Source organism: Xiphias gladius, chromosome 3 (genome assembly GCF_016859285.1).
Source record: "Xiphias gladius isolate SHS-SW01 ecotype Sanya breed wild chromosome 3, ASM1685928v1, whole genome shotgun sequence".
Lineage (NCBI taxonomy): Eukaryota > Metazoa > Chordata > Actinopteri > Istiophoriformes > Xiphiidae > Xiphias > Xiphias gladius.
In genome coordinates, this window is record NC_053402.1 from 17,681,443 (window position 1) to 17,707,463 (window position 26,021).

At 38.8% G+C, this 26,021-nt stretch overlaps 2 protein-coding genes across 7 annotated transcripts; one reads left to right on the top strand and one right to left on the bottom strand.

Annotated features, from left to right (window-relative positions):
- The first annotated feature begins 32 nt into the window (after window positions 1–32).
- LOC120784083 lies at window positions 33–8,967 on the top strand. Its single transcript, XM_040117542.1, has 30 exons — window positions 33–119; window positions 250–354; window positions 471–608; window positions 724–840; window positions 962–1,064; window positions 1,190–1,301; window positions 1,383–1,613; window positions 1,703–1,996; window positions 2,075–2,219; window positions 2,306–2,488; window positions 2,594–2,734; window positions 2,846–3,037; window positions 3,133–3,240; window positions 3,399–3,543; window positions 3,705–3,996; window positions 4,404–4,498; window positions 4,667–4,821; window positions 4,958–5,084; window positions 5,202–5,333; window positions 5,437–5,601; window positions 5,822–6,124; window positions 6,312–6,365; window positions 6,811–6,974; window positions 7,065–7,206; window positions 7,326–7,420; window positions 7,535–7,649; window positions 8,037–8,251; window positions 8,349–8,434; window positions 8,534–8,603; window positions 8,768–8,967. Exons 1-30 carry the CDS (start codon window positions 33–35, stop codon window positions 8,834–8,836), a joined length of 4,380 nt encoding a protein of 1,459 aa, XP_039973476.1. The 3' UTR covers window positions 8,837–8,967.
- A 2,798-nt stretch (window positions 8,968–11,765) lies between these two features.
- unkl (unk like zinc finger) lies at window positions 11,766–24,241 on the bottom strand. 6 transcript variants are annotated; one of them, XM_040115974.1, is made up of 16 exons: window positions 24,171–24,241; window positions 23,313–23,522; window positions 20,820–20,996; window positions 20,411–20,544; window positions 20,096–20,231; window positions 19,882–19,999; window positions 19,549–19,633; window positions 18,897–19,063; window positions 18,489–18,677; window positions 17,364–17,414; window positions 17,070–17,247; window positions 16,880–16,990; window positions 16,520–16,756; window positions 15,890–16,077; window positions 15,500–15,757; window positions 11,766–12,929 (listed from the first exon to the last, which is right to left on the bottom strand). In XM_040115974.1, the coding sequence occupies exons 1-16, from the start codon at window positions 24,233–24,235 to the stop codon at window positions 12,849–12,851; spliced, it is 2,385 nt and encodes a 794-aa protein (XP_039971908.1). In that variant the 5' UTR covers window positions 24,236–24,241; the 3' UTR covers window positions 11,766–12,848. The 6 variants fall into 6 exon arrangements, with proteins under 6 accessions (XP_039971908.1, XP_039971890.1, XP_039971899.1 ...); XM_040115956.1 differs by lacking the exon at window positions 11,766–12,929 and adding an exon at window positions 13,330–15,321 and having other exon boundaries at window positions 16,880–16,969; XM_040115965.1 differs by lacking the exon at window positions 11,766–12,929 and adding an exon at window positions 13,330–15,321 and having other exon boundaries at window positions 15,890–16,008.
- Between the last annotated feature and the right edge of the window lie 1,780 nt (window positions 24,242–26,021).

Below are 26,021 nucleotides of genomic sequence, written 5' to 3' on the forward strand. Positions count from 1 at the left end.
TTACTTGCATTCTTATTTCTGCCCGCCGGGAAATGGACTTAAGCCCTTCGTCGTGTTGGAATTCAATTCTGGAGAAAGTGAAACCGCACATACCCACCATCGACCCCGATTATTCATCAGTATGTTTTATTTTTTTTGCTTCCTAAAAATGTGCTGACGTCTGCTAACCAGACTGACAGGAACTTTTTCCGTATAGCGTTGTTTACAAATGCAAACAACACCTAATAATGTTTCCTCATAACATTTCAGTCTGAGAATGAAGAGGTTATCACCATATATCAGAGGCCAGCTGGTCTTTCCCTGACGGTCCCTGAGGACTGTGGCAGTTTTTCAATGGAAGATGCTGAACTGGAGGTTAGTCAATTATAGTTTTTTTTTTCACAAGTGTTAATCGTAAATACCGTCGTTGTGTCTGACCCCCCCATAAACATTATTGGTAATCACTGATATTTCTGTGTTTTCTCAATCAGAAGCTGTTGAAACCTGTTGCACAAACACACCGGTCAGAGGAGACTTGCAGGCAGAGTTCGAGGAATGTTGATGATGGAATTGTAGAAAGCACTACTGCAGCTCAGTTGAGTACACGACACTCTGATGCTGATGTTGAGGTGGGTTTATATTAATCTGCAACCACTGTTTTGGTGACAGTAAAGAACACAAGAGCCATGATACAATAAATGTGCACCCTTTCTTTTTCTTTTCTTTCCTGTCTCAAAATTAAAGGTAGGTGGTTTTCCGAACAATATTGTGGACTTGAACAGAGTCAAGCTGGATACCTTGGTGAAACCATATGTGGACAGCACAAAATCTGATGCGGGTCTCCCTGTCCTCTCATTTGCGGTGAGTCTGAGAGAGTAAAAAGAAAACACCAGTTATGGTTGATGCACTTAAATATTCTCTTGGTAATGTACGTTTTTATCAAAAAATAATAATAATCTTTTCGTTTCACGCCTATGTGCAGAGGCTCGACCAGTGGAATCTGGATAATGTCCTCCAAAATCTGAAAGAGGATGGGCTGTCTCTCCGCCAACATGTGTCAGTGGAACCTTCAGAAACACATGCAGGTAAGGAATTATAACACACACCCCTGTCACTATTATGAAAAATGAATGGGGTTATGCATTTTATCATTTACAGTATGAATTTACTATCTTGTGTTATAGTTTCAACACATTTTTTTTGTTTATAGATGGTGACAAGTACAGGTCCCAGGGGAATATAATGGAGAGGCTAGTTGCTTTCTGTAAGAGCCAGTCATCTAAGTCTGTGGCAGAGCCTGTGAAAAGTCCAAAACACATCAGGTAACTGAGGTCACTGCTAAGTGTTTGTGATTACAAATTGTAGGCCAATAATAATAAAAATGATGTTTCTGTTTCATGCAGACAGAATAATGTGTGGAACAACATGGCAGCAGAGATGCAGCTGAGCTACCAGGAATGTCCCACCGTTTATATTGACCTGCGTTGCTCTGATCCTTCAATAAAACCACCAAGAACATCCCCAAATCTTTCACCTGAGTCCAAGTCAACAGCCAAATACAACACTCACCAGGAAGCACCACCTGCAAAGAAACCCAACCTGAAAGTGCACACTGGATCGCGGATTGGGGACAGGTATATATATCCTGAAAGCATTTGTCATGCTTCAGTCCAGCACATTTTGTTTCACTTCTCATTTCTTTCTCCCATTTCTCTGCTTACAGGGAGGTGACTGGCAAGAGCGTGTTGCTTCAGAAAATAAGAGAGATGAATCGAAATGGGAATAAATATCCGAAAGGATATACAGATCCACCAGGCTCAGTACTAGGGAATGATGCAGAAAAATTTAAATTGAAAGACAACCCACCTCAGCCTGTAGAGTCTGCATGTAGCCATGACTCACAACATGTGTGGGTAGATAAACAATCTTCCCCTGTACAATCTGAGTCCAGAGAACCTAAAATGGAAAGCCCATCAACTGTTCAGCAAAGTTCATTTAAAAAAGCACAGCAACGGAGGTACGGATTTTTTCTTTGTTCATTTGACACATCATTGACAGTAAACGAATATCTTAACCCTGACGATGCATCTGTTAGTGACCAACAGAGACAACAGCTTAAGCAGACATTACAGTGTAAACAACACCAGCAAATTCTTAGGCAACTGGAAATACACTGTCCAACCAAATCTGTCTATCAGAGGCAGTCGGCTGCTGAAAGGACTGATGTTCTTTATGATTTTGTAAGTGCCAGAGAATTAAAAAAGAAATACACTTACAGTACTTTGAAATTTTCAATTATTTACAATAATTATGACTTATTTTTCAGGAAGCATCTCACCTACATTCAGTCAATTCACTACCAGAAGATATTGAAAGTAAGGGCTGCATGCTCCTGATTGTCAACCTCTCCAGTCCTGGGATGGTTGGAGACGGAGCTCGTGGAAAAAGGAATCCAGCTGCAACCAAATCCCACATCTACAACACTTTAGTGGTTTGGTTTCTGTCCTTGGTCAGTATGCACTGGCTTCTCTCTCCCAGTGTGAGCCAAAGTTTGTTGTTTCTAAAACTGAATACATGCCTCATCACGTCGGGTCACTTGTTTATGTGTCATTAGGTTGGCCCAGACACACTTCATGATGAAGACCAGGGTGGTGCAAAGGTCCCATTCTGGGTTGCCGGACTTCAGCAGCTGTGGACAGAGGATGGACTGGTTTTGCATGTTTTAGCTGTGGCTCGTCACTGTTATACACCAAGGGTAAATAGCAAGAAAAGGACAAGACCAAACAAAAAACCTTATCTTTAGGCTTTACAATGTCTGGTGATCTTTGATAATGATGTTGTTCTTTTTGTTTTGTTTTTTTTGTAGAAACGGGACATAGACATCCATGCACCGTTCTATAACCATGTGAGCAGGTTCCTCTTGGAGACCTCACTCACGCAAATTGCCCCCTGGCTACCTGAGCTCCAGATGTTGCTGGACCAACAAGCCTATGCGTCACCCTTCCAACTGCCTTCTTCCTGTTTAAATTGTTTTATCTCTGCCACCTCCAACAAAAAGGTGGTTTGCTACCAAGAGTGCAATTTAATTTATTTCAAGATCTCTGATTTTGCATTCTGTTGACTGCATTTTGTTCCCTTGGCTTTGTGTTTCAGGTTATAGATAGGACATTTGGTCTCAGTCCAGGTTTTTACTGGCAGACTGTGGAAACTCAGGAGCATGTTTGTAAGAGGAGAGAGACCAGACCACAGCTGCACACAGAGGTGAGCACGTTGTCCTTCAGAAGTGCACTTTGCAGGGGTAGTTGTTCTCTTTGAACAGCTTTCTTTTGATCCTAGCAAACACCGAATCAGAGGCATAGCAGTAAAGGCTGAGATACTGAATTCAATATATGTTAACTTTCCCTTTATTTATGTTGTAGTTATCAGTTGCTCTGGGGAGCAATGGCTTCTTCCTACATCCCCTTATAACACACTACACCCTGCAGCTTGTCGTGGACTCAGGACTCGATGTGTGTGGTCTGCGGCTCCTTTATCCACCACAGAGTTTCCTGAGTGACAGTGTCGGTAGGACATAACTAAACCCATCTGTTCATAAAATTACTCAATAACTCTCTTTGTGGCCCATCGGTCAGGTATACTTCCTGGATCCACCTCTGGCCTAGGACTTTTGTCAGTGACTTGACTGAATAAAATTAATCTTTAATAACTGTTCCTCTCTTTCATAGGTGTTGTACCAGTTAACCGGACAGTTAATGAGACCTGCAAGCCTGTCCTTGCGATAGCTGTTCGGGGTCCTTATGCCCATTCATTGTTCAAGGATTTGACTAGTTCCTTAGATCATCTGCTGCTCAAAAAGACAGATCCAACTTCTGTCAGCACTCTCCTCTGCAGAGGTCAAGAACATCGACTCTTCTACTCCCCTCGACTGGCCAGTCAAGTCCACAGGGAGCTGTGCTTGTGGTTTTCAGGAAGATTTCGAGGAGGAAGTGCACGGGATCACAACCGGCCTCTGAATAGGTTTGTTGTTAAAAAATTCCATATTTTTCTTGATTTATCATTAGACTATTTGACCAAATGTGAGATGGATTTAGAAAAAAATGAAGGGAGGATTTTTAAAATTACATGGTGCAACTCTAAATCTAAATCTTCATTGTCCAACGGAAACTTTCCATAAGCTACATTTAACTGAAATACCCAAAGGCAGTTGAAAAACTGGGACTCACAGAACTGTTTTAATTTGATTTGCTAAGTGACTTTTACAGTCAGATGTTAGAGATTTATCTTGGCAGGTCATTCTATGACTGAGATCCCTTAGAGCCAAGAGGGTTTATTTAGGACATATTAAAGTACAGCCCCTTTATGACTGTGACACTGTTTTTATGGGGTTTTTTTTATTCTAATAGTGTTACATTAATCACCCCCAGTTTTGTTTTTAGAGTTGTGCCATCAGATGACAAAGTCAGAGGCAGCCTGTTCAGTTTAAGCAGATCATCTGCCTTTCTGTGTGCTACAACAAAAGGTACTGTGACTCGTTGAGCCAAAACTATCACAAGGGGGAGAACTGGCTTGGGTCCATATTTCATTTTCAACTTTCATCTTAACTGTCCTGAGGGAAATTTTGATTGCAGCAAGGATAAAACATTTTTACTTGAGTGAAGCTCCTAATCCCTCTTTTTTTTCCGCTTAGCTGACATACTCCTCGTGGTGTCACCTGTTGTGCCTCCGTGTTGTTATGGCCAAGTGTTGGCTGTATGTGAACGTAGAGGCTTCAGTCTTAAGGGGCTGCAGAGACTGCAGCTTCATAGCAACCGAGCTGCAGCCCTCGGACTCACCAACCAGCAGGTAAAACTACAAGATACTTAGTCAGAGGTCAGAGATTCAGAAGGATTCTGTGCTTTTTTTCCACCTGGTCTACCATGAAACATGAATGTATTGTACTTTTCATTACAATCTTGAGGTCTGTGTATATTTTTCCTAGGCAAATGTGTTCTGCAGTCCACCTACTGTGACCCAGGATCAGGAGGAGCTGGAGCTTCCCTCTAAATGTCTGGTGTTGATACTGAGGAAAGAAAATGCAATGCACCACAGTGTTAGTCTACCAGCAGGTCTCAAATTGCATCTCCGAGTACTATTTTGTGGAATTTTTTTAATGAAATAATGCAGAAAGTCTGCATCATCAAGTTTTTCTTTGCCATTGAAATAATGTTTTCCTTTTGTTTCAGCTTTAATGAGAGAATTTAAGGTTCAAAAGCTTCTGGGCTGCATCCACTCCAGGCTTAATGGTGTTCATGCATTAGATCCAACCTTCTGTTTCCACACTGTGCCCTACAGAAGTAACCTGTTCCACACCTTTGGTAGGAACCATGTGTTCAGTCAGTGACATTAAAAACTTTAGCAGATGCTCCTCTACTGTTTCTACCATTTGTTTTTCTTATGTAAAGTGTGCTTTATTTTTAGTTAGGTGTATGTGGTCAGTGCCAGATCCTTCTGGTGTGATCCTGTCCCATCGAAAATGTCTATCCAATTCCGAAACGGAGCAGGTGGTGATTTTGACCCTGTGTGGGAAGGACATGAGCAGAGGTCTGAGCCTCCTACACAGAGTGCTGACTGGGGGGCCGGAAGGTGGGTGAAGTTCAAATATATTTCCGAGAGCCCAGCCTGTCTTGGGTTTTGGAACTGGAGGTGGCAGCAAACAAACAAAATACACATCAGATACACATAGCAGGCGACAGTTTAGTGAATAAACATATTAATGAGTATTTGAGTGAATCATTTCAGCAGAATTGTCTTAATGTAACTTAACCCTTATGTTTAAATGGTTGCAACGTGTTTTTTAATCTAGGTGATGTACGACATGCAGGATTCAAGCTACTTGGCTTGAAGTGGCTGCCTGTGCTGACTCGACTTCAGGCCCAGGAGCTGAGTCCTTATGAGGTGGGAGAGCAGCTCTGCCACGGCAGCCAGGAAATTCTGATGTCCTCTCCTGCTCTAGTGTGTGCTCTTAGACAGATGGATGCTTGTGCTCCACTGCAAAAGCTCCTACCGCACGACTGCCCTGGTAACCTGAGTGTCCTGCTGTCACCCACACCTGAAGTGGCCTTCAGACAAGCCTCCCTCTTCTTCTTTGACCATGAGATGATTCCTGGTAAGTTTGTTGAGTGCTGCTTAAAACATGCAATCAGATGCCAAGCCTAAAATCAAATCTTTTGAGGGGTGCTCCAGTATTTTTGAGTATTTGAGCCTATCACAACTTGTAAGAGAAACATGAGCAGATAATATCTTCTGGGTACAAGCTGCGGCTTGGCTCATATCCCTGATTTTCTCGTCTACAGACCACAGCGTACGCCCACTACTGAAGTTCCCTCCCCAAAACTGCAGTACAAAAGGTTTGTGTAAAAAAAGGAAAAAAAAACTCCATCTGAATAATATTTACAACATCCATGTTGAGCTTGTTTGAGTTGATTTAATGATACTACACAGGGGGGAAACTACACAGCACACAATAACATTTTTATATTGTGATTTGCCAGAGAGATTTCTTTGGAATTTCAGTATGCTGATGCTTAATTTTTTTCATCGCATAAATTTGGGGAATTAAACTGCATGCACACAGTTTTCTGGCTAACAGGCTCAAAGGCAGCACATAAAGTATATAAGCTCTGTATGTCTTCATATCACAAATCAGATCACAAATACTCAATATAAATCTGAGTAACTAATATATTTCATGCAACTCAGATTTGTGTAAAATAGTGTCAAACTCTATAATCGTGCTGTAATACTGGTGTTTTCAGTAATACTGTAGAGCAATGAGAGTAACTTTATCCTTAGATCCACAGATGCTGCTCACTGTGTGCCTGTTCAAGCCGAGAGCCTGGAATCACGCTCTGACCAAAATAATCCACCAACTCCAGCAGAGAGGCCTCATGTTGGTCGGCCTGCGAGTAGTGACCCTGGACGAAAGTGATGCTACCTCCCTAATACCCGCAGAAAGTGTAACTAAAAATGTCTAACTGAAAAATTAGTTTTCATTGATGCAAACTGTAAGCCTCGATAATTCATACCGCGTTACTTGTTCTGTGCAGGAGCCCTCAGACTTGGAGGCCCACGTGGAGTACCTGTGCTCTGGTTCCTCACTGGCTCTCTGCCTCCAGGGAGAAAATGCTGTCAGGAGGTTGCTGGACATGCTGGGCCAGGAGGATTCATCCCCCTGGACAGACTGTTACGGTATGGATCATTTATACAATGGCATCTGTGGATACTGCCCCGTACTGCATGCTGGTACATATTCCAGTACAGGATTGCTATGCTGCTTTATATTTATGTGTCAGTAACTGATGTTGTAGGATCGGGATCATATCAGAAAGCAACTGAGGATGTGAAAAGGTTTTTCCCAGATGGGCTATGCTGTGCTGAGACCAGCACAATGAGACGGGAACAGGTACATTACCAACAGGACAGGACTTCAACATTGCACTACTTTTGAGTACTTGGGCTGTAATTCTGCCTGATGAAAGACAGGCATTCTGTCTTTGCTCTTGGTTTCTTGTTTCAGATTCTCAGCATGTGTTCAGACCCTTTAGCGTCTGTGGAGCGTGAACAGAGCTGCACACTAGCCCCTGGGGCCCAGGAAACACTGTCACCTTCAGAAGCATCGGGACCAAATGGAGGTTTGGACTACTTGTCTGGTTTTATTTTCATAAAAAAAGACAATACATGTACGGGTAACTTTTGTTTAAAAATAGCGCTGTAAACTCTGCAGAACTAGGCTATGCCCTACATTCCGGTTGCATTGGTGGTGTACCCATAATCACAGGAATGCAAATCTTCCTGAGTATTATCACTACATTGAACTAACTTTAAAGTCAAAGCATTGAACATTGCATAGTTCAATCATTTGTTAAAGCAAAATGGGTCCCTTTAAAATTGTAATCATTTATTGGGACTTTGGCAGACAATGTTCTGCAAAGGATGTTGAAATATGACTCAGTTCCAGATAACCTTTGTAAACAGTAGAGAAAACACATGGTCCTCTTTTGCTTGTTTATTGGTACCAGGGTCCCTGATACACAGTCCTCTCTGGCAGACAACCTGTGTGCTGATACCCTTAAATGCCCCACTTCCCAGCCAAGTGCCACCCCAGCTGGAGATGCTGGAGCAGCTGCTGAGGTCAGGCTGCCATCTGGTGGCAGGGAGGATGAGCATATTGGATAACGAGCAGAGGAAACATATCGCTGAGACACTCAAAGTGTCATCAAGCGTAAAGGAGAGAGTGAGCACCGTGACTTTGACAGGTGTTGCTTTAGAACATACTTTCTTGCAAACAGTGCATTCAGCAGTTGATTTTTTGTCTATTGTGTCTTTAAAAGATGACTCATCTTCACACGGCCCCCTGTCTCATCATGGCTCTTCAAGGGGAAAAGAATGTGACTGGCTTTAATTTGATCCTTGAGAGGTATGAAAAAAGAAAATTCAAAGCTAATGTGAATACATTTAGAATACTTACATATAAGTAACTTTTTCTTTTTACCTGTGGCTCTCATTGTTACACTAGCATTTACAAGGAAAGATCAGACCTAGAAAATGTGGAGAAAATGATTACCTACCCAGGAAGTGAGAAAGAGGTAAACATGAATATAATTCAGCTCCTGGTTTCAGGGATTGTATATTAAAATAGATTAAAACATTTTATCTTTAGCTCCTCTATGAAAAGCACTCAGGTTTAATGGTTTGCTCTGTTTGTGACCAAGTCACCTTTATGCCATATATGTCTTGTTCTCTCCTCCAGGCCAAGCAGCTGACATGTTACCTATTTGATGCCTTGTCTCCTGAGAGCTGTCATGCCATTGTGCCATAAAATTCAAATGTGCACAAAGACATTTTCCAAAGAATAAGCAGCGTCCGTAGGCATTTTCCTAAGGTGTCTGACTCTGAAAAATGCATTTCATAGTTCCAGTTAATCCAAAAAATGGCTGTTTGAGTTTATATAAATGTTTTTTCTTTAATGCTGCTGTAATGCAATAAATATACTTTTTCCTAAAAATCACCCTTCCTCTTATCTAGTGTCTTCTTGACGCTCAAGCAGTATTTTTAAGAACTTTTACTCCGAAAGTTGGTGGAGACAAAAAGTATTCACACATTTCAGATGAAAAATTATTTTAATTCTCAAGATGATAAAAATAATTGTGAACTCTGTAAACCATTGCATAACTGTAGTGTAACAATTTAACAAGTGTTAACAAACTAGTAATACACTACAGATATTATGCAGTACACAATCCTCAATGTAGAAAAGACAAATCTAGCATTCTAAGACTTGCACCTCTTTTGTGTTCACAACACAAAAATATCAATATACCAACAGAATAATTTCTACGATTATCAGTAGAGAATTTCCTACATATCCATACAGCTTGTCACAAAATAAGGGACATATTTCTTAATCTATCTATAAATAATGTCTAAACTCACTGACATTAAGTAAATAAATCCATGAAATGCAGTTTCCTCAGATATAACACATTTTCTATTAAATCACTGTATTACCCTGAGAAAAATACATTTCTTTCCTTATATTTCCTCATTATGCTGACAAATAGAAACTTGAAAACTTGCATTTGTTTTAGTTCTAATAAATTTTATTGAATAGCAGTTCACAACTAGATGCTACATCATAATGAATTAACTGCGCTCCATAATATCCAGTGACCCATTCATTGAATATCTAATTTTGAACAATACATTCAATATTTCAGGGCTTCAATGTTAAAATAACATTTCTACTGAAACTTTCTAAAGTGTATGGAACAACTGGTTCCACATTCAGATTATTTACTTTCGACAACACTTGTTGTACTAGTATTTTACTTAATTTGAACAGTTCCATACATCATACTCATATACATGTACAAGATTGCATAAATCTTCAGGCTCCATTTTCATAATATTAAAAACAAAAAGACAACACAACAACTAACAATAATGCAAAATAGATTAAACTATTCCAATGCAGAGCATAATGATACATCTATTACAGTTCATTTACAAGATTCTGCCTATTTGGTGCTTTTACTCACAAACAACTGAGTTTTTGGTGCCAAATAACTAATGGAGATCAAAACTTTGTATTCAGTGGTTAAGTATTGCTGCGTTTTCTTACATGGTTATGGCAAATACAGACTGACACAAACAATTATCAGTCAATCAAAGTGGCCTGAATGCAGATCATTTATCAATCACATAGTGGTCTACAAAAATATTGTAAGGCACTGGAATTTTGATTCTAATTAAATATGTTATATTTCAATCATCTGACTGAGAACAGATGCTGTCTCAGAAATATTCTCGATACCAATCAACATTATGTAATTATTAGAAGGCACAGATGTACTTCAAAGTGTAATTGGTCCGTTATACATTAGTTTAACAAATCTGGAGAATGTAAAGAAATGTAAGCTATGCTTACCAAGTGAATGTCTGTTTAATTTCTTTTTAGAAAACTTGAATTGCGTTAAGTAGACCACTAGAGAGATCACAGGCCAACAACAAATTACCATCACAACAACTCTTGTTTTATTTATGTCTGTATCTGCCATTGATGCTTGTCACAGTCGTCATCTCTCCCCTCTAACTTTACAAAAAACAGAACCTAATTTGGACCACGGCTTTCAGAAATTGAAAACAAAAAGTCTGATAAAAAGAAAGCACCTTACAGTCAGGCCTATCAGAACAGCATATAATGCATAACCAATCCATTTCCAAAGTGATTTGAGATTATCTAGTTAAGCAAAAATCAACAAACAAAATTAACTTCAAAACAGTACTGTAGTGAAGTTTATATGGCCACTTCAGAAGCACAAATGTCATTCACCTTTGACATCCCTTCACCGTAGACAACAATTAAACTGACACTGAATCCTCGCTTAAGGTCAGCATGTGCTAGCCAGTATTGCACATCTCTGCCATAAACGTCAATGTATACTCAACACAAAGTCAAATGTACAAATACACATTTTGTGAGGATCTGACCCATGCAATTTTGATCATTTGTGTATCAACTCACTATAGCTAACTTTAGATAGAAAAAGATGCCATTAATTACTGTTAATGAACATTGTCTATTTAAGGTACTAGGTGATTACTTTTTAAAATCAATTTAGGTTTCTTACTGAAATAAAAGTAACGATGAAATGTAGTAAAGAAATAACATTAGTACAGGTCTTTGGTACAACTGCAAAGAATGGGCTCAAGTCCATTAATGTTGTAAGCAAAAGCCATTGGCATAGTCCTGTTGTTTACTCATTAAGAGGATATATGTCCTACTGAATGAAATATTACAGAAAAAAAAAAAAAAAAAAAATCCATCCACAAACAGAATTCTTGCCACTTTCCATGCTGGACTTTGTCTCAGTTCCATCTACATAACCTTGGTGCTCTGACCTGCCATTTTTGACTTTGGGCAAGACCCTGCCCTGTTCACAACTACACACTGATCTTTCCAATACCTTAGCAAGTTTTTGGAATTCTGTTCAAGGGTAAATTTTCCCTTTAGAATACATATTTGGACAGCTACTAGAACACCACTTTGGTTCATTTTTAGATTTTCCCACTAGACATCATTAGTTTAGTCGGCTTCACAGGCAAAACAAGAGAGACCAGAGGACCCTGTGAAATTAGCTGCACCGTACACTGCTATCCAGTGTATGGGGGGAAAAGAAATCCAACAAAAATACATTTACCTTCAATCAATTATAAAAAAAAAAAAAAAAAAAAAAAAAAGGGACTGAATCTACAGCAGTAGAGGTCTGTGACATCATTCTAAGTGATTTACAAAAGTACTAAAACTTTGACTCAAATGGATTTACAAATGAACAATTCAATCAAATAAAGTTTAGTCAAGTTAAATGCAGAAGACAGATTATTTCATAGTTACTGAAATCTGATCTGTGGATGCACAACAACATTCAAACATCTAAATGTATAACAAGAAACTACATTAATACCTTTTCCAGTAGCAGCGAAGCTTGCAGAAGTTATTAAGCCTTTACTACACTAAAAATAAGTCAATACAAATATTCTGGCAGTGTGACACAATGCGCACTTTTTTTTTCTTTTTTTTGTAGCTGGTTAATATATCGCATAACATGCAATACCAGAAGTGTTTAGCCTGCCTTTTATGCTGAAATATAATCATGAAAATGCTAAAATACCATAACCTCTCTTAATATTTTTCCTCTGAGTTGCTAAATCGTCATTTATGTGAATGTAAACAATGCATTTTCCCATATTTATAAGTAGCAAAAGGTGTACCTGGAGATACATGATTTTCTATTGAATTTAAAGCAAGAATAAAAAGATTTTTTTAACACAGTAGAAGGTCATTTCAATTTGGAACCTAAGCACAAATCCTATGCAAAATCCAACTTACAAGTTAACTACAGAATTCTTCATTTGCTGCAGAATTATTACAATAAAACTAATTAAATTTCCGACCTGTTTAAAAAGCATTTTTATATGTTGCTATACGAACTTGCGTGTTCTATGTTTGCATACTCCCAAACATTAAATTGAAAAACCTAATTTCAAAGACTGAAGCTGCACCGAAAGAGCACCACGGCCAAGGAATGAGAGGGCGGGTTACTGGAAGGGAGAGGGGAGGTTCTTTTCTAAGGTTGAAGTCAGGACACAGTCACTGACAATTTGTGTTTTCAATTATCTTCTGCGGAAATGGGATTGGCCAAATACACTGGCATATATTTATATATACACATATAGTCATACACATGTCAATGCTTCTGCAAAGTTAAACAAGACACATTTTGTAGAAACCTGCGCACAAGCTTCAACTACTTGTGTGTGCTCTGACAATTCTACACATCCTTTTCAACTAAGGCAAGGCACTTTAGAGTTGGAGGCCGATATGTTCTAGACACGGTCAAGAGGCTAGATTCCTACAAAAAGAAAAAAAAAAGAAAAAAAAAAAATCACCATTTCAGGCTTTTAGCAAATACAATACATGCTTTTCTAATGGCTAGGCTATATAAATCTCTACAAAACAAAACAAACTGATTGAATAACAGCCTTAACATGTAGCATGTGCCTTACTGATATTACAGCTGCTGGTTATGCCTAGAATGCATTTTAAATTTGCACTTATTTGATTGAAATTTTATAAATCTAACTATGAAAGTAGAAACTATTAAGTACTTTTCTATGAAATCTTAATATGTAGAACCATGCCATGATTTAACAATAGGAAACATGAAATATTCAAATTATGTTTCACAGTACACACAAATGCTTCAGACATTAGCTTATATAGAAAAAATAAAAGAGTATAAATCTAAAAAAAAAAAAAAGACACAAAGGAATACCTACAAAGCAGCTTAAAGCAAAATTCTATATACCCTTTAATAAAGTCCCAGGTCAACAAAGTGCTTTAATAAGAAATCAAACTTCTTCAGAAAGTTGGTCAAAATAATGATGCTTGACTGGTTACATTAAATATTAATGAAAATTTGGGGGTTTAGCAAAATGTGTCTTTACTTAAAGAGGAATGCTGCGAAATGATAGCATTTATTCATGTGTTTTGGTCTGATTTACTGCTTCTGATTTACAGGCAGGTCTTCGTTCAGCACTAATTACTCATCGGATGTAAAACATTTTGCAAGTCTGCAGATTAAGTCTCTAGTGTTGGACAACACTTTGGCAAAAGATGAATACTTTTCCATTAATTACTCTCCACAGTGTTGAATCAACAGTCCTTAGAGTGTGGTGCTTCTAAACGTTGCAGTGCTTTCTGATACAAAGATATGGACCTGGGCCCCATTTCACACATGCCAGTTTTGGAAGCTCCATGCTCTGTGAAATGATGTGAGTACACACTTTTTTCCTCTCCCCTAGAATTCGAGACTAATTAAGCTAATAAAAAAATACGATTCCTCAATTAAGTATTAGTTACATTCCTCTTTAATTAAAGAAAAATCAGCTTTGAGTTTTGCCCATTTTATGTTTAACATCACTGGTGTAGTTCGCAAGTGAACTCACCTTTTCCCAGCAGTGTGTTTTATAACATTTACACAGTGATTTCGAGATCCCAGCCTGAACTGACACTAGTTACTCTGGTAAAATATTAGCGATGGCTTTGGCTATAAATTGGTAAAATTTGATCTATTGATCCATAAAGGAGAAATTTTTTTTGCTAACATTCCCCAGTGAAGGTCATGGTCCTAGCAGGCAGCTCCCTTTGATATTATAGTGAAGCATAATTGGTTCAACTTTTTCCACTGTCAGAATGACTTTAAGACTTACAGTATGTGATGGACTTTTTTATGTATTTTAAAACTCTAATATATATCCATTTTCAGTTCAGACTGACTATTAAAGTTATAAAAAGACAAGCTTCCTTTCTTCATATACAAGAATCTGTAATGGAAGAGATTTACTAAAACCTTTTACCGGCTTCATAAACATCTCCACAGGATTTTCTGAGAAGTTGGGGATGAAATGCCTTCGAATTTGCTTTGGGCAGACTTAAGTTGAGAAGATCCCACCCCAGGAGATTAGAGCTTTATCCACACAAATACCAAGGTGCAGTGTTAAGTATTACCAATCCATAACCAGCAAGACGTGGCCAGAAATACAAACTCACACAAACTATCTTTGTGTATTAAGCTTTTAACCAAGTTTATTGTTCCTGTTGCTATTTAATTTATCTGTAATTTTGTATTTCCTGTAAGAGCAATATGTCAGGTTGGCAATGCATACTTGCATTTTGTTTGGGGAAAGCGCAACTTCACTGATTAGCCAAAATGTATTTATAACCAAGTGTAAACCGAATGTAGATATCTTGACACAAAATTTATGTCCTTTAGAGCGTCTGAATCACGATTGAAGATTTGAGAAAGGGCACCGCAAGGTCATTTCATATTCTAATTTGAGTGCCTGGCTTTCCATACAGCAAGCTGTCTGGTTGCTCTGGTAATGTTCACATAAAATGAGCAAACGACTGAATTCCATGTACATAATCTGATCTGTAATACTATTTGTTTTCTCAGTCAAACATCATTTTGTTCTAAATGAATTCAACCACTGTATGGAACAGACATTGCTATTTAGAAAATGTAATATCTATTAGTAGTTTTTCAGAGGGCTTATTCTTTAAATAGTACCTTGAGTAATTGTACATCACCACTTCAATATTTTCGTTCTACAGTAGGGACATTCTGTTTTGCTAGGTGCACAGTTCTCACATAGTACATAATGTTGGCAAGGCTGCAGAACAATGCAACGATCATGCTTTTGGCAAACTATACATTTCTTTGACTGAAGCTGATATATTACCTGTTGGGGAAGAAAAGAACGAATATTAGCTGTAACTTAGGGAAAATACAGTTCATGCAGACTTTTCAAATAAGCATTCTTGATGAGAAACACAGATCTGAATGACAGCCTGATAAACTTTTTTTAAACAATGTAGATGCTACAAATGAAATGCTGTGTGTGATCTAGTCCTTCTTACCCCGTCTACAAGGTCTAGGTCATTACGCAGCTGACTCTGGATTGAGTGAAGCTTTGACAAGGGCAGCTGGTCCAGCTCTCCATAGCTACGCAGAAGAGGTGTTCCAGGGGTGCGACAAAGCACATCAAAGTCCCCTTGGAGCTCTTTCAGCTTGCGCTCTGTTTCCTCCCATTTCTGTTCTGCCAGCTGCCGCTCTGCCTCTGCCGTTTTTGCTTGTTCCTTTGCTTCATGAGCGTCTTTCTGGCATGCTTCACAGGCCTGGAACAAAGTTAAGTCTTGGGATTAGTAAAAAAAAAAATAATAATAATAATACTACTATCTATGAAAAGGGAAATCAGTCTGATATAGTAAGACATATATTGCAATAAGATTTCCATCTATAACACTGACTTGTTTGACCTGATGCCAGGCCTCCTCCCATTGTTTGATCTTCCTCTTGGCTTCGTCCAGCTCTCTAAAAAGGCGGGCCAGGTCAGCATTGCTGGTTGTTGAGGTTAGGCTGCTGAAAACTGGAGATGGACTCGGTGAAAAGCTGCCACTTACAAAGTCCCAAATGTTGCTGGCTCCTCCATTTAAGCCTAGGTAAGTGATGTGTTGAAGTCACAAGACGAGCATAAAAGTTAATTGTTAGTCTTGGCTCTTTCTGTAACTTTAGAGCAATTTCATTTAGAGTTGATGGATAATTAAAATGCTTTTAAATGTATCCTTAATTGGTGTTTTTTAAAAGCAGTGATTTGCCTTTGAGAAATTCCTTGTTAAACCAAGTTTTTGGCAGAGACAAATATTTCTTCTCAATGAATTAAACTGATAATAGCCATACTTCTCAGCTTTAACTAATGCTGGGGAACTAGAATTAGATTTTAAGTAATGTTGAAGGACAGAAAAGTGAACAGAGTAGTGGTGTAGTAAGTCTAGAAGACTCTTGAGGTGTTTTTATTGACATATAAGACTGAGATTAAAATCTAATGTCACATCCATTCCATCTCACTTAGAGCAAGGCGTCTGATGCTATCAGCTTACCCAAAGAGTTCTGGGAAGAGGAGGTGGGTGTTCCCATGAGGCCATGCTCTTGCTTGGCTAACATATTTGAAGGTTGATTTTGCTGCGGTACTGCCCCAGACAGGAGGGATTGCGACAGGGACTGGGACAGGGAGCTTAGTGGGGAGGTGGAGAGTGATGACGAGGAATTAAAAGAGGACGATCTTGCCAGGGAGCCGGGAATGTTAACAGGAGCAGATCCACCTAGCACCCTTTGACCTGTGGGGACAAGCAAAATACTGTTGTTGCTCTTAAGATAATTTACAAGCACATTATGAGGAGACCATTTGTGATCAAATGGTCAAACAACTGAAAGTGCTTTAACAAACTAGAGGTCCTTACCTGCCAACCCAACACTGTTGTCTTGCTCCTCTAACTCCTTATCAAGAGATGCAACATTAATGTCACTAAAGTTGAGGTCCAGAGCGGATCCTGAGGGAAAGCGAAATACATCTGACCGACATTTGACAACAAAATACAGAGTGGTAGCAGGCAGCTCAGCCAGTTTACCATTGGTTTTATATGTTCTTACCTATGACAGACTCCACCGTGTTGCTCCCTGGATAGAAAGGAGTGGCTTTTGCATTCATTGTTGATAAGGTGGTGGGTGAAGAACTATCTGAGCCAATACTAGACGCCAAGCTGGATGTTATACTGGAGGTAAAGCTTGATGCCAAAGGGTTCACCGCAGAGAATACAGTATTTTGTGTCTAAAAGAGGAGCACAGAGGGTATTTGTTGTTAATTATAGATTAGGTTTTTGAACTAAATTAATTCATTATTTATTATATAATATCAACAAGGTATCACCACAAAGAAACACAAACCTGTTTTTCTTGGTCCATCAATTTTTGATCCCCCTGACCCTTGTTTTTAATCTAAAAAATGATCAAATAACAACGAAACAGCACAGCAATTTTACATCCAAATAGTTATCATCAGTTGAAAGCATTTTTACACTACACTTAGCCACAGAGACAAATATAAAAGAGCCTATATAAAGGCAGATTCTTTGCCCTTAACCATTATTCACTTTCCCAGACAGAGCTAGCTGTGACTTGGTGACAGGCTCTGGAGCAACATTAAACACTGCTGATTTTCAGTCGTTCTTGTTATTGTGATTATTTATGTGGCAACTGTCTGCTGAATTACATCCCATCAGAATCAGAGGTGTGTGAACTGATCATGTGACTTGACTCTGGCTTCCTCTAGCATCTCTAGGAACTAGTCAAACATACTGCCATTGATCACGGCACATCATGAATGATAAAGACAGACATTTTACTGTGAGTGGGCAGCATCCTTCTGTATTTACAACATCATAAAGCAGTGAAACCAAATTAAGAGGAATTCTTAGCTTGGAGTTGGAAATACTCCTGCCCATGCGTGCGGTGTGAAAATATATTTTTAAGCAGTCTGATTGTAAGATTGGACTTCTAAAAAAACGATAATGCAACATGGATTGTGAATATATTCAGACAGGCTTTCCAAAAGTTTTTTGAAGAAAGTCAAATTCCCCAGTTATGAACTACTTAATACTTAATACTTTATAGATCCTTGAGGCATTCAGTAATGTCTGTAGAAGCATATTTCATGAACTCTCATCAAGTGAATTATCTTACCACCACAATCATCACATCAATTTTGATTATAATTACATATAAGATACTATACGCAGTGTTACAAATACTAAATCTTCACTATTTCACACTATTTGTGTTTTGTTAAGAACACACCCAATACACTAAATGACCTAAAAATTAAGACCTAAAAATAATGAAACTTATTGGAAAATGGCTCAAAGTGATCAAATTAAAATGACATGGCAAATAATGAATGAGAAATAAATAAAACAATGACTTAAAAAGAATGAAAATGATACAATAAGTGTCAGGCCCTACATTTTCAATGTGTTGTATTTTTCCTAAAGCTGAAAAGAGCAGTCTGTGTACCTGATCCTCACGTTCAAAGCCCGGAGCTTTAGGATAGTTAGACGTCAGAGATGAGACACTGGATGTGGTTGACTCTGAACATAAACTAGTATTAGTTAAGGATTTGGGCCTGCTGATGGATCCCACAGGGGATAACAAACTGTCGCTTCCTGAGCTTGGCGTTACAGTCGAGCTATTAGAACATGAAACCTGAGAAAGAGAAGCGCACAGGATCTTAATAAAACGATGAGCAAAACATAAAATAAATAAAACCATTATTCTGAATGGGCTATGAAGGTGATGACGGCTAAAACAGACATGAGAATCTTAGATTGAGAATGTAACAATATATGAACACCAGCACCGTAGTCACACTGATTCTGATCAATTTCCTACTGAAGGAATGCTGTAACAATAGAGAAAACGTACACTTCCCACTTGTCCGTTGCTACTGGTTGCGCTGGTGGTGGAGTTTCCTCCACTGTTCCACTCACTGACCGGACACTCCGAATACTGCTGAGAGCCCAGCTGGGACTGTGAACTCGACTGTATCGCTGTTAACAATGAACTCATGGCCTCCTCTGTGGAGGGAATTCCTGGAAGGATTTTAAAGGATGAATATCAAAACTGCACGTAGTCCGTAACAAACCAAGTTGCAAACATCCAATGACGTCAATGTTTCTTATGACTGCAATGAAATCAACCAGAGACTCTAAGAAGACGAGAAGATTTATGTAGTCACTTGTGTGAGAACCTACAATTTCATACATTTCACGCCACCAACTCACAAACCCCATTTCCAATCCAAAGCAAGTCTCGGCTTAAAAGTTAGTATTTTGTTGTATTGTAGACTGAGCGCTTGAAAGAACCCTCAAATATAAGAGTGAATTTCTTCGGTCAAATATGTCAATCATACCATTTTTCGCTTTAGCTTTATCTTTGCCATCTTATTTCAACAAATCAACAGTAACAAAAAAACAGAGTTGGCTGGGCAATTAAAATCACTTCTCAAACCCATTTAATACCTGGCTCTATGAGAAGCTCATGAAACAGTAGTTAGTGTTGACAAGCTTTTACTTACTTTCTACATGTGCAAATGCACAAAACGGCCCTCTGGGACAGTATCCAGTTTGACGCATATCATTGCACTTGGTAGATTTGTAGATCTTGGATAAAGAAAAACAAATCACAATCCATTGAGATAAAAATTGAAGATGTCTGCCCTTATAAAAAATATTTAGCGACAGGGTTAAATCAGTGAAAGTACAATGTCATTAACAGCCAAAACAAAAAAAGCCTAAAATATAAACACAGCTCATTTAACTAAAACTCTATAATGCTGAAACTTTTCTTCTAGCAAAGTTGATTGTGATTTATCCCACCTTTAATTTTAGGGAAAAGAAAATTCACTCACCTCTGGGTGAAACTGCTGTTCAGTTCGTGAGTGACAATACTGGCAACTGTCTCCACTGTCACACTTTGAGGGCTCACCCCATTCATCCCCATGTTTGACATTTGGGCAAGGAGTTGACCTGCAGTGTTATGCACAGGAACAGAACTTTTAACACGCTACAATTACACAACTTAATACCATTTGTTATTTTAACTTAAACAGAGTCACATCTTACCTATATTTGAACTTTCGTGGATTTCGTCTTCGATCTCTACTGTTGTGGTAGTGGGGGCAAGCATAGCCCTGTCTGCATAGTCTTGGGGGCTTAGTACACTGATCTGTTTTATAATTGGCTAAAACAAAGTTGGTATCTGCAAAAAAACAAAACAAAACAAAAACAAACAAACAAAAAAAAAAGGTACAAAGGCACAAAGTATAAATGTAATTTTTCCTTTTATTTTGAAGGAAAAGAAACAAGAGGTTTACTCCTTTATAATGAATTGTTGTTTGTTTGGCATTGACCATCACCATTTAAGATGGGGCTTCTCACCTTGCCACCGAGGGTCTTCTGTCAGAGTTTTCTCGATCATAGCTTGGCTGGCTAATACACCAGGCTGTAAATCAGGAATACCTTCCCCAGATCCCAGCTGTCCATTTTGAAGGGCCTCTTGTGCTTGGATCTCTCTGTGTACAAAACCAACAATGTTATTTTTATTCCTTTTTCTTCAAAAAGAAAAAGAAAAGATAGAGAGAGGTTGGCTCCATGCTCTTAAACTTTGGATGCTTGTGGTCTAAAACAACAAAAACAGTGTGAAGGAGAATTATCTCACTGTTCTCTCTAAAATAACCAATCACAACCTAATTTCATGATTGAACTGTAGCTTATCATCAAATATTTGTTGAATCTAAATCTCAAAATAATAAGGAAAAGAGAGGCCACCATTTGCTTTGTATGTCACCTGATATCATAGACTGGAGGTCGGAGATCATGTGGCCCATGAGCAAAAGCACAGTGGAGGCCATTCTTCACACAATGCCCTCGAGCATCTGTCTCATGGATACAAGTGCCTGTCTTGTAATAGCGGAGATGGTACTTGCGCTCTGTGTCACCAGTGGTCCGGTGTAAATAAGGACAGCTAAGGAAGCAAGGAAACAACATTGAAATATTTCAGTTTATTTGATAAAATGATTTGTCATGACATTAAAATAATGAACTTATCTAAACTGAAAACTGTAGAAATAATAAGGGAGAAATTTGTTTTTAAAAACTGTATGAACATTCCTTAAGTTCAAGATACGAATGTTGCCTAAAATTCTGAAATGTTTTTGCTTGCAGCATGTTTCATGTGACAAGATTATACAAGCATGAAAAAGGCCAGCACTGCACTGACATTTAAGACATGGTCCAGACATTTTGTGATGTATATAAATATATAAATTACATTAAAAGCAGGTATTACCAATATTGTATTGTGAATGTAGGGCTGACACACCAGCGATGCCTCAAGACATGTGTGGCCAATAAGCCTTTTGAATGAAGCAAATTTTCCTTTCTTGAGTAGCTGCAGTTGCTATAGCAACACCTAAGGTCATACAGAAATAGCTTCCATTGGCAGTGGATTTGCAAGGATTGCAGTCCTTCACGTTCCATTAGCTCAATAATTGTATATCTCTTTTTTAATTCTCCGTGTGGCTCAATTAAATGCTGCATCATTTTTAATTGCCAGTCACAAAGAGAGGCCACTGTCTTTATGTACTACTACCTGCTGGAAATTAACGTGGGAATTCCATCGCCCCCCCATTTTTGAGAATTCACATAACTAGTTTCTGTGCCACCCGACAATTAAACAATACTTATGAAAATGCTTGACTCTTCTAAAGCCACAAGCCATTCAAAAAATCTTTTTCTCCTGTGATGACAGAGGTCAAAACACACTATATAGGGCTATGTGCTCACATATAAGAAAAAAACAAACAAAAGCATATTATGGAGAACCAACATATTTTTTTAAAATATGAAGCTAGGTATGAAAATATTGCGTCAAATCTCATGTTGCCATTAGATGAAAATAATAGTAGCACTAATGAATAACACGCTGGAGGGCAGATCCAATCTGTCAAGTAACTTATCTCAAAGACGAACGGGTGCAGTCTTGCCAACTAAAGGGTGAGCTAAATCAGAAATGTTAAAGTTGGTACATGCTCTACATTGAGAATGTAGTGTGCAGCCAAAATCTGCTGCAACATCACACTTGAGACAGGGGAACTAAGTGATAAATACTGTTTACAAAGCAACTGCCAATCGAATGTAAATAAAATAAATGTGTGTAAATAAATAAATCCTTAAATAACAGAATCATTCTTCATCGTGCACTCCTCACGTGCAAAGAATATGCACAGTTTTGCGTCTTATCTTTAGAGCGCTCAAATTTTGATTACAAGAACACACAGTACTTTGTTGCTGTACATTTTTAAACAAACAGCTCCTGCAACAAATTGGCTTTTGATAAACAGACTGGCCGTTTATAAACTCGGTTCAGTCCCAGTTATGCTAATGCACACATATGTAGAGCTTCAACAATTAGTTGACTGACAGAAAATTAACTGGCTATTTGGATAAATTTATGATTGTTTGAATTATTTTTTTAAGCAAAAACGCCAGATATTGGCTGGTTCCAACCACTCATATGCGAGGATCTGAGTGGCGATGCATTCTGTTGTTTTATGTGATACTAAACTGAATATCTTCAGGTTTCAAACTGTTGGTAGGAAATTTGAATACGTTGCACTGGGCTGCTGGAAATCATAACAGGCGTTTTCACCATTTTCTGAGATTTTATGGACAAAACAATTAATCGCGAAAATAATCTGCAGATTAATCAATAATGAAATTAATCGTTAGTTGCAGCCCTACACATGTGACATTAAGGGGAGTGAGTTTGCCTACCCTGCACACTTGTGTTACTGTTGCCACAAAAAGCAGGCGAAATGAAAAAATAAGTTTGAATCTATGAGAATTTCCCTCAAAATGCACAAACATAATATAAACACATGCTTTCAGTGCCCTCCAAACCTTATCTATATTATCTTTGGTCTGCATAATACATAACACAATGAGAAAGTTCTACAGTTTCTTTAAGTTTGTTTCAGTCGCTGTTAAACTCACTATATGAACCAATGAAGTCCAACACATACAAAGAAACCTCAGGTGCAGTGTATCCACACAACTACTGCCAATAAAGACAAACAAGAGCCCAAGGCTGTATAAGGGCAGCGAACGGAAGAAATAAACACTCATCTACCACCGCTCAAGTATCCGGATGAACTGCAGTCAGTGTTTTAGTGGCACTTATTTGCAGTGGTCCTTATCCCAAACTAGTCAGCAGCTGCAACACGACACACTGACATTTTCATGGAGCTGGAGGGTGGCAATGACTGAAACTGGTACTTACTCGTCTCCATCTGGGCAAATGCCTGTGGTCTCGTCGTATTTCGTGCAGTACACGTCGGGGCTGTAGTTGAAAGTGCCGTCTCTCCTTCTGATGGGTCGTCTTCGCCGCTGGTTGAGAAAATGCCAATGAAAGCACGTAAAGGGTCTGTGCTGGGTACACTTGTGCTGGAGGAACAACGGGCACTGCTCTGTCCTGAACTCCTTCAAGTATCTGGAACAACGAGGGGAAAGCAGAAGGTAGCGTCAGGAACCGGGTTTTAACATGACTACGGACTACGCGACGACTCCAAGGCAGAGAAAAACTTCAGTGTCGTGTTATGCTGCTAGTGGTGCGGGCTACTTTGTATTTTGGGTCATTAACGTTAGCTCGCTATTCAAGAGAGCAAACTACGGAAGAATTTCGACGTAATACTCGTGGAAAGTCCCTGAGCGTACGTCTATAAATGTGCGTAGCAAGAGGGAACTCAAAATAAGGCCGAGCTATTTACAAGCAGACTGGTTAGCGAGTTCCTGGCTAACCATTTAGCAGACCAAGTTCACGGTATAATATTCAACGGATGATACAAAACAATTCCTCAACTCCTTAAAACAGTCGTGAACGATCCCGATAATGACTGGCTGGTCAGTTAAGTGGTTTAAGACGTCCGTGTTTCCCGCATTGGGGCTGGTAACGTTAGCGTGCAGTCGCTGTTTGCTATGCAACGTTAGGTAGTCACAATGCCAGGAAAAGCACCATGTTTTTCAACGCACACACAAGAGTTGAGGAATGCAAGAAATGCACACGCGCGCGGGTGCACGCGCAAGCCCCGTTTCCGACAACGAGCGATTTCGCCGTCTCCTTGCAGCAGCTTTTACTCACGTATAGTGGGTAGGTTTCTCGGTTTGAGGAGACGCATTAGCCGCCGTTTTCGAAACCGACGGCATTTTCAGTCAAAACAATGAATTGCGCATGCGCTCGGATCTGTTGCATGCACGTCCGCCTGCACGCCAGCGCACTGCAAACACCAAACAGCGGTGCAGGGGGCGCTGCGAAGAGGAGAAAGCGAAAGGGCCACACTGGGACTGTTGACGTCTTCGGCTTTGTACGCTCACCTCTGTTATTACACCTTCTGAAACAACGTGCTGTTTTGTTTTTGTTTTTTGTTTTTTAATTTTGAGTAAATATACACTCGAGATAAAACTAAGGGACGATTCCCCGACAACGGCGACGAAGTGCCGCCCGTTGTTTCGAACATCCTCGAAGCTCCACTTATTCAAACGCACGCACATACAGACTCTTTCCGTCTGAGGGCCTACAGGGCTGTGGCCGTGATTGAAGAAACACTAAGGGTGTGAGTCAGAATTCTACCAGTGACCTCCAAGCCCCATCCAATTTTTTAATAAGCCACCAGGTAAAGAGAAGTGCCATTTTCATCTTCCTTAAACTATAGTCTGCTGTGTCACTGTTGCATTATCTGCAGGATAATTCTGGTGGAAAACAAAAATACGATTTATTTTAATTTACTTTTGACGTAGAATACTCAAATTTAAGATGAATCAGACACCAATGAAATGGCACCATTGTCAAGTTCTTCAAAAATAAAAGTTTTTCATAAAGTTCCCGTTTACGAAAACAATATTTAAATGAATCAATGACCTTACCTGAGATATAATCACCTGATCAAAATACATAACATTAAAGGAGTCACAAGCAGAGGAGCAACAAGTGGAAACTGTAGCCTTCCAGGGTCAAGAAAAACTTATGATCAATCATCTTTTTCAGTAAAAAGCTAGCATGTATGGAACAATTTACCAGCTGCATTAAAGACACAATTAGAATTTGAAGTTTTCACTATACAAATGTACAGCGGCTCAAAGAAAAAACGTGTGAATACTGCATGACTTTTAAATGGATTAAATTTTGACATACATTTACACCTACATACTGTACAAAAAAATTGTAATTTGTGTGATTAAACTCCTTAGGTTTTTGAACCCTCAAATACCACAAAACTATATGAGGACATGTTGTTTGTGTCCTCAAAGGTCTATATGCTTCTTTTTTTCTTGTCATTTATAACACGAGCTGCCAAAACATTTTCTCCACTTCAGATTGACTTAGAAATTGAAACAACTGTCACACGTTGCATCGTAATTTAGATTCCAAGACATCTATGGGGGAATCTCTGACTTTGCTTTGCCTTTAGATTTGAACACCTCACTTGCGAAAATCACGGCTCTAATGAAGGAGAGTGTGTGTTTTGGGGGAGGTGTGAAAAGCCTCACATGTCCTCTTTATGTGAGGTGCGCTTACAGGTGGTCATGTTGCCTTCAGTTGCGCTTCCAGCTCAAACTATTGTGACATAGTCTGCTCCTCTTTCTTGTTTGATTTGAAATAAGGACAAGGGTTAACCGATTACTTGTTTCTAATCTACAAATACTCCAACACAAGCCTCCAGATTTAAGTCACCGTATTACACACTGGATTTAGTATAAAGGTGTAGAATGAATGTAACTGATATGACAGAAGTTTTATATCAATATCACATCATTTTATAATACATTTCAGTGTAATTGATAAAGATTCTTCTTTAGGTTTTGGAGGACACTTGTCTTTTTCTAATTCCAAAGTTGACTTTTACGATGCCTGTCTCAAATGGTACTTAGCAGATTTAAGTTTTGGTTTTAACAATCAAGTTCTTGTTTTCAAGTTTCCGTAATATACAATATA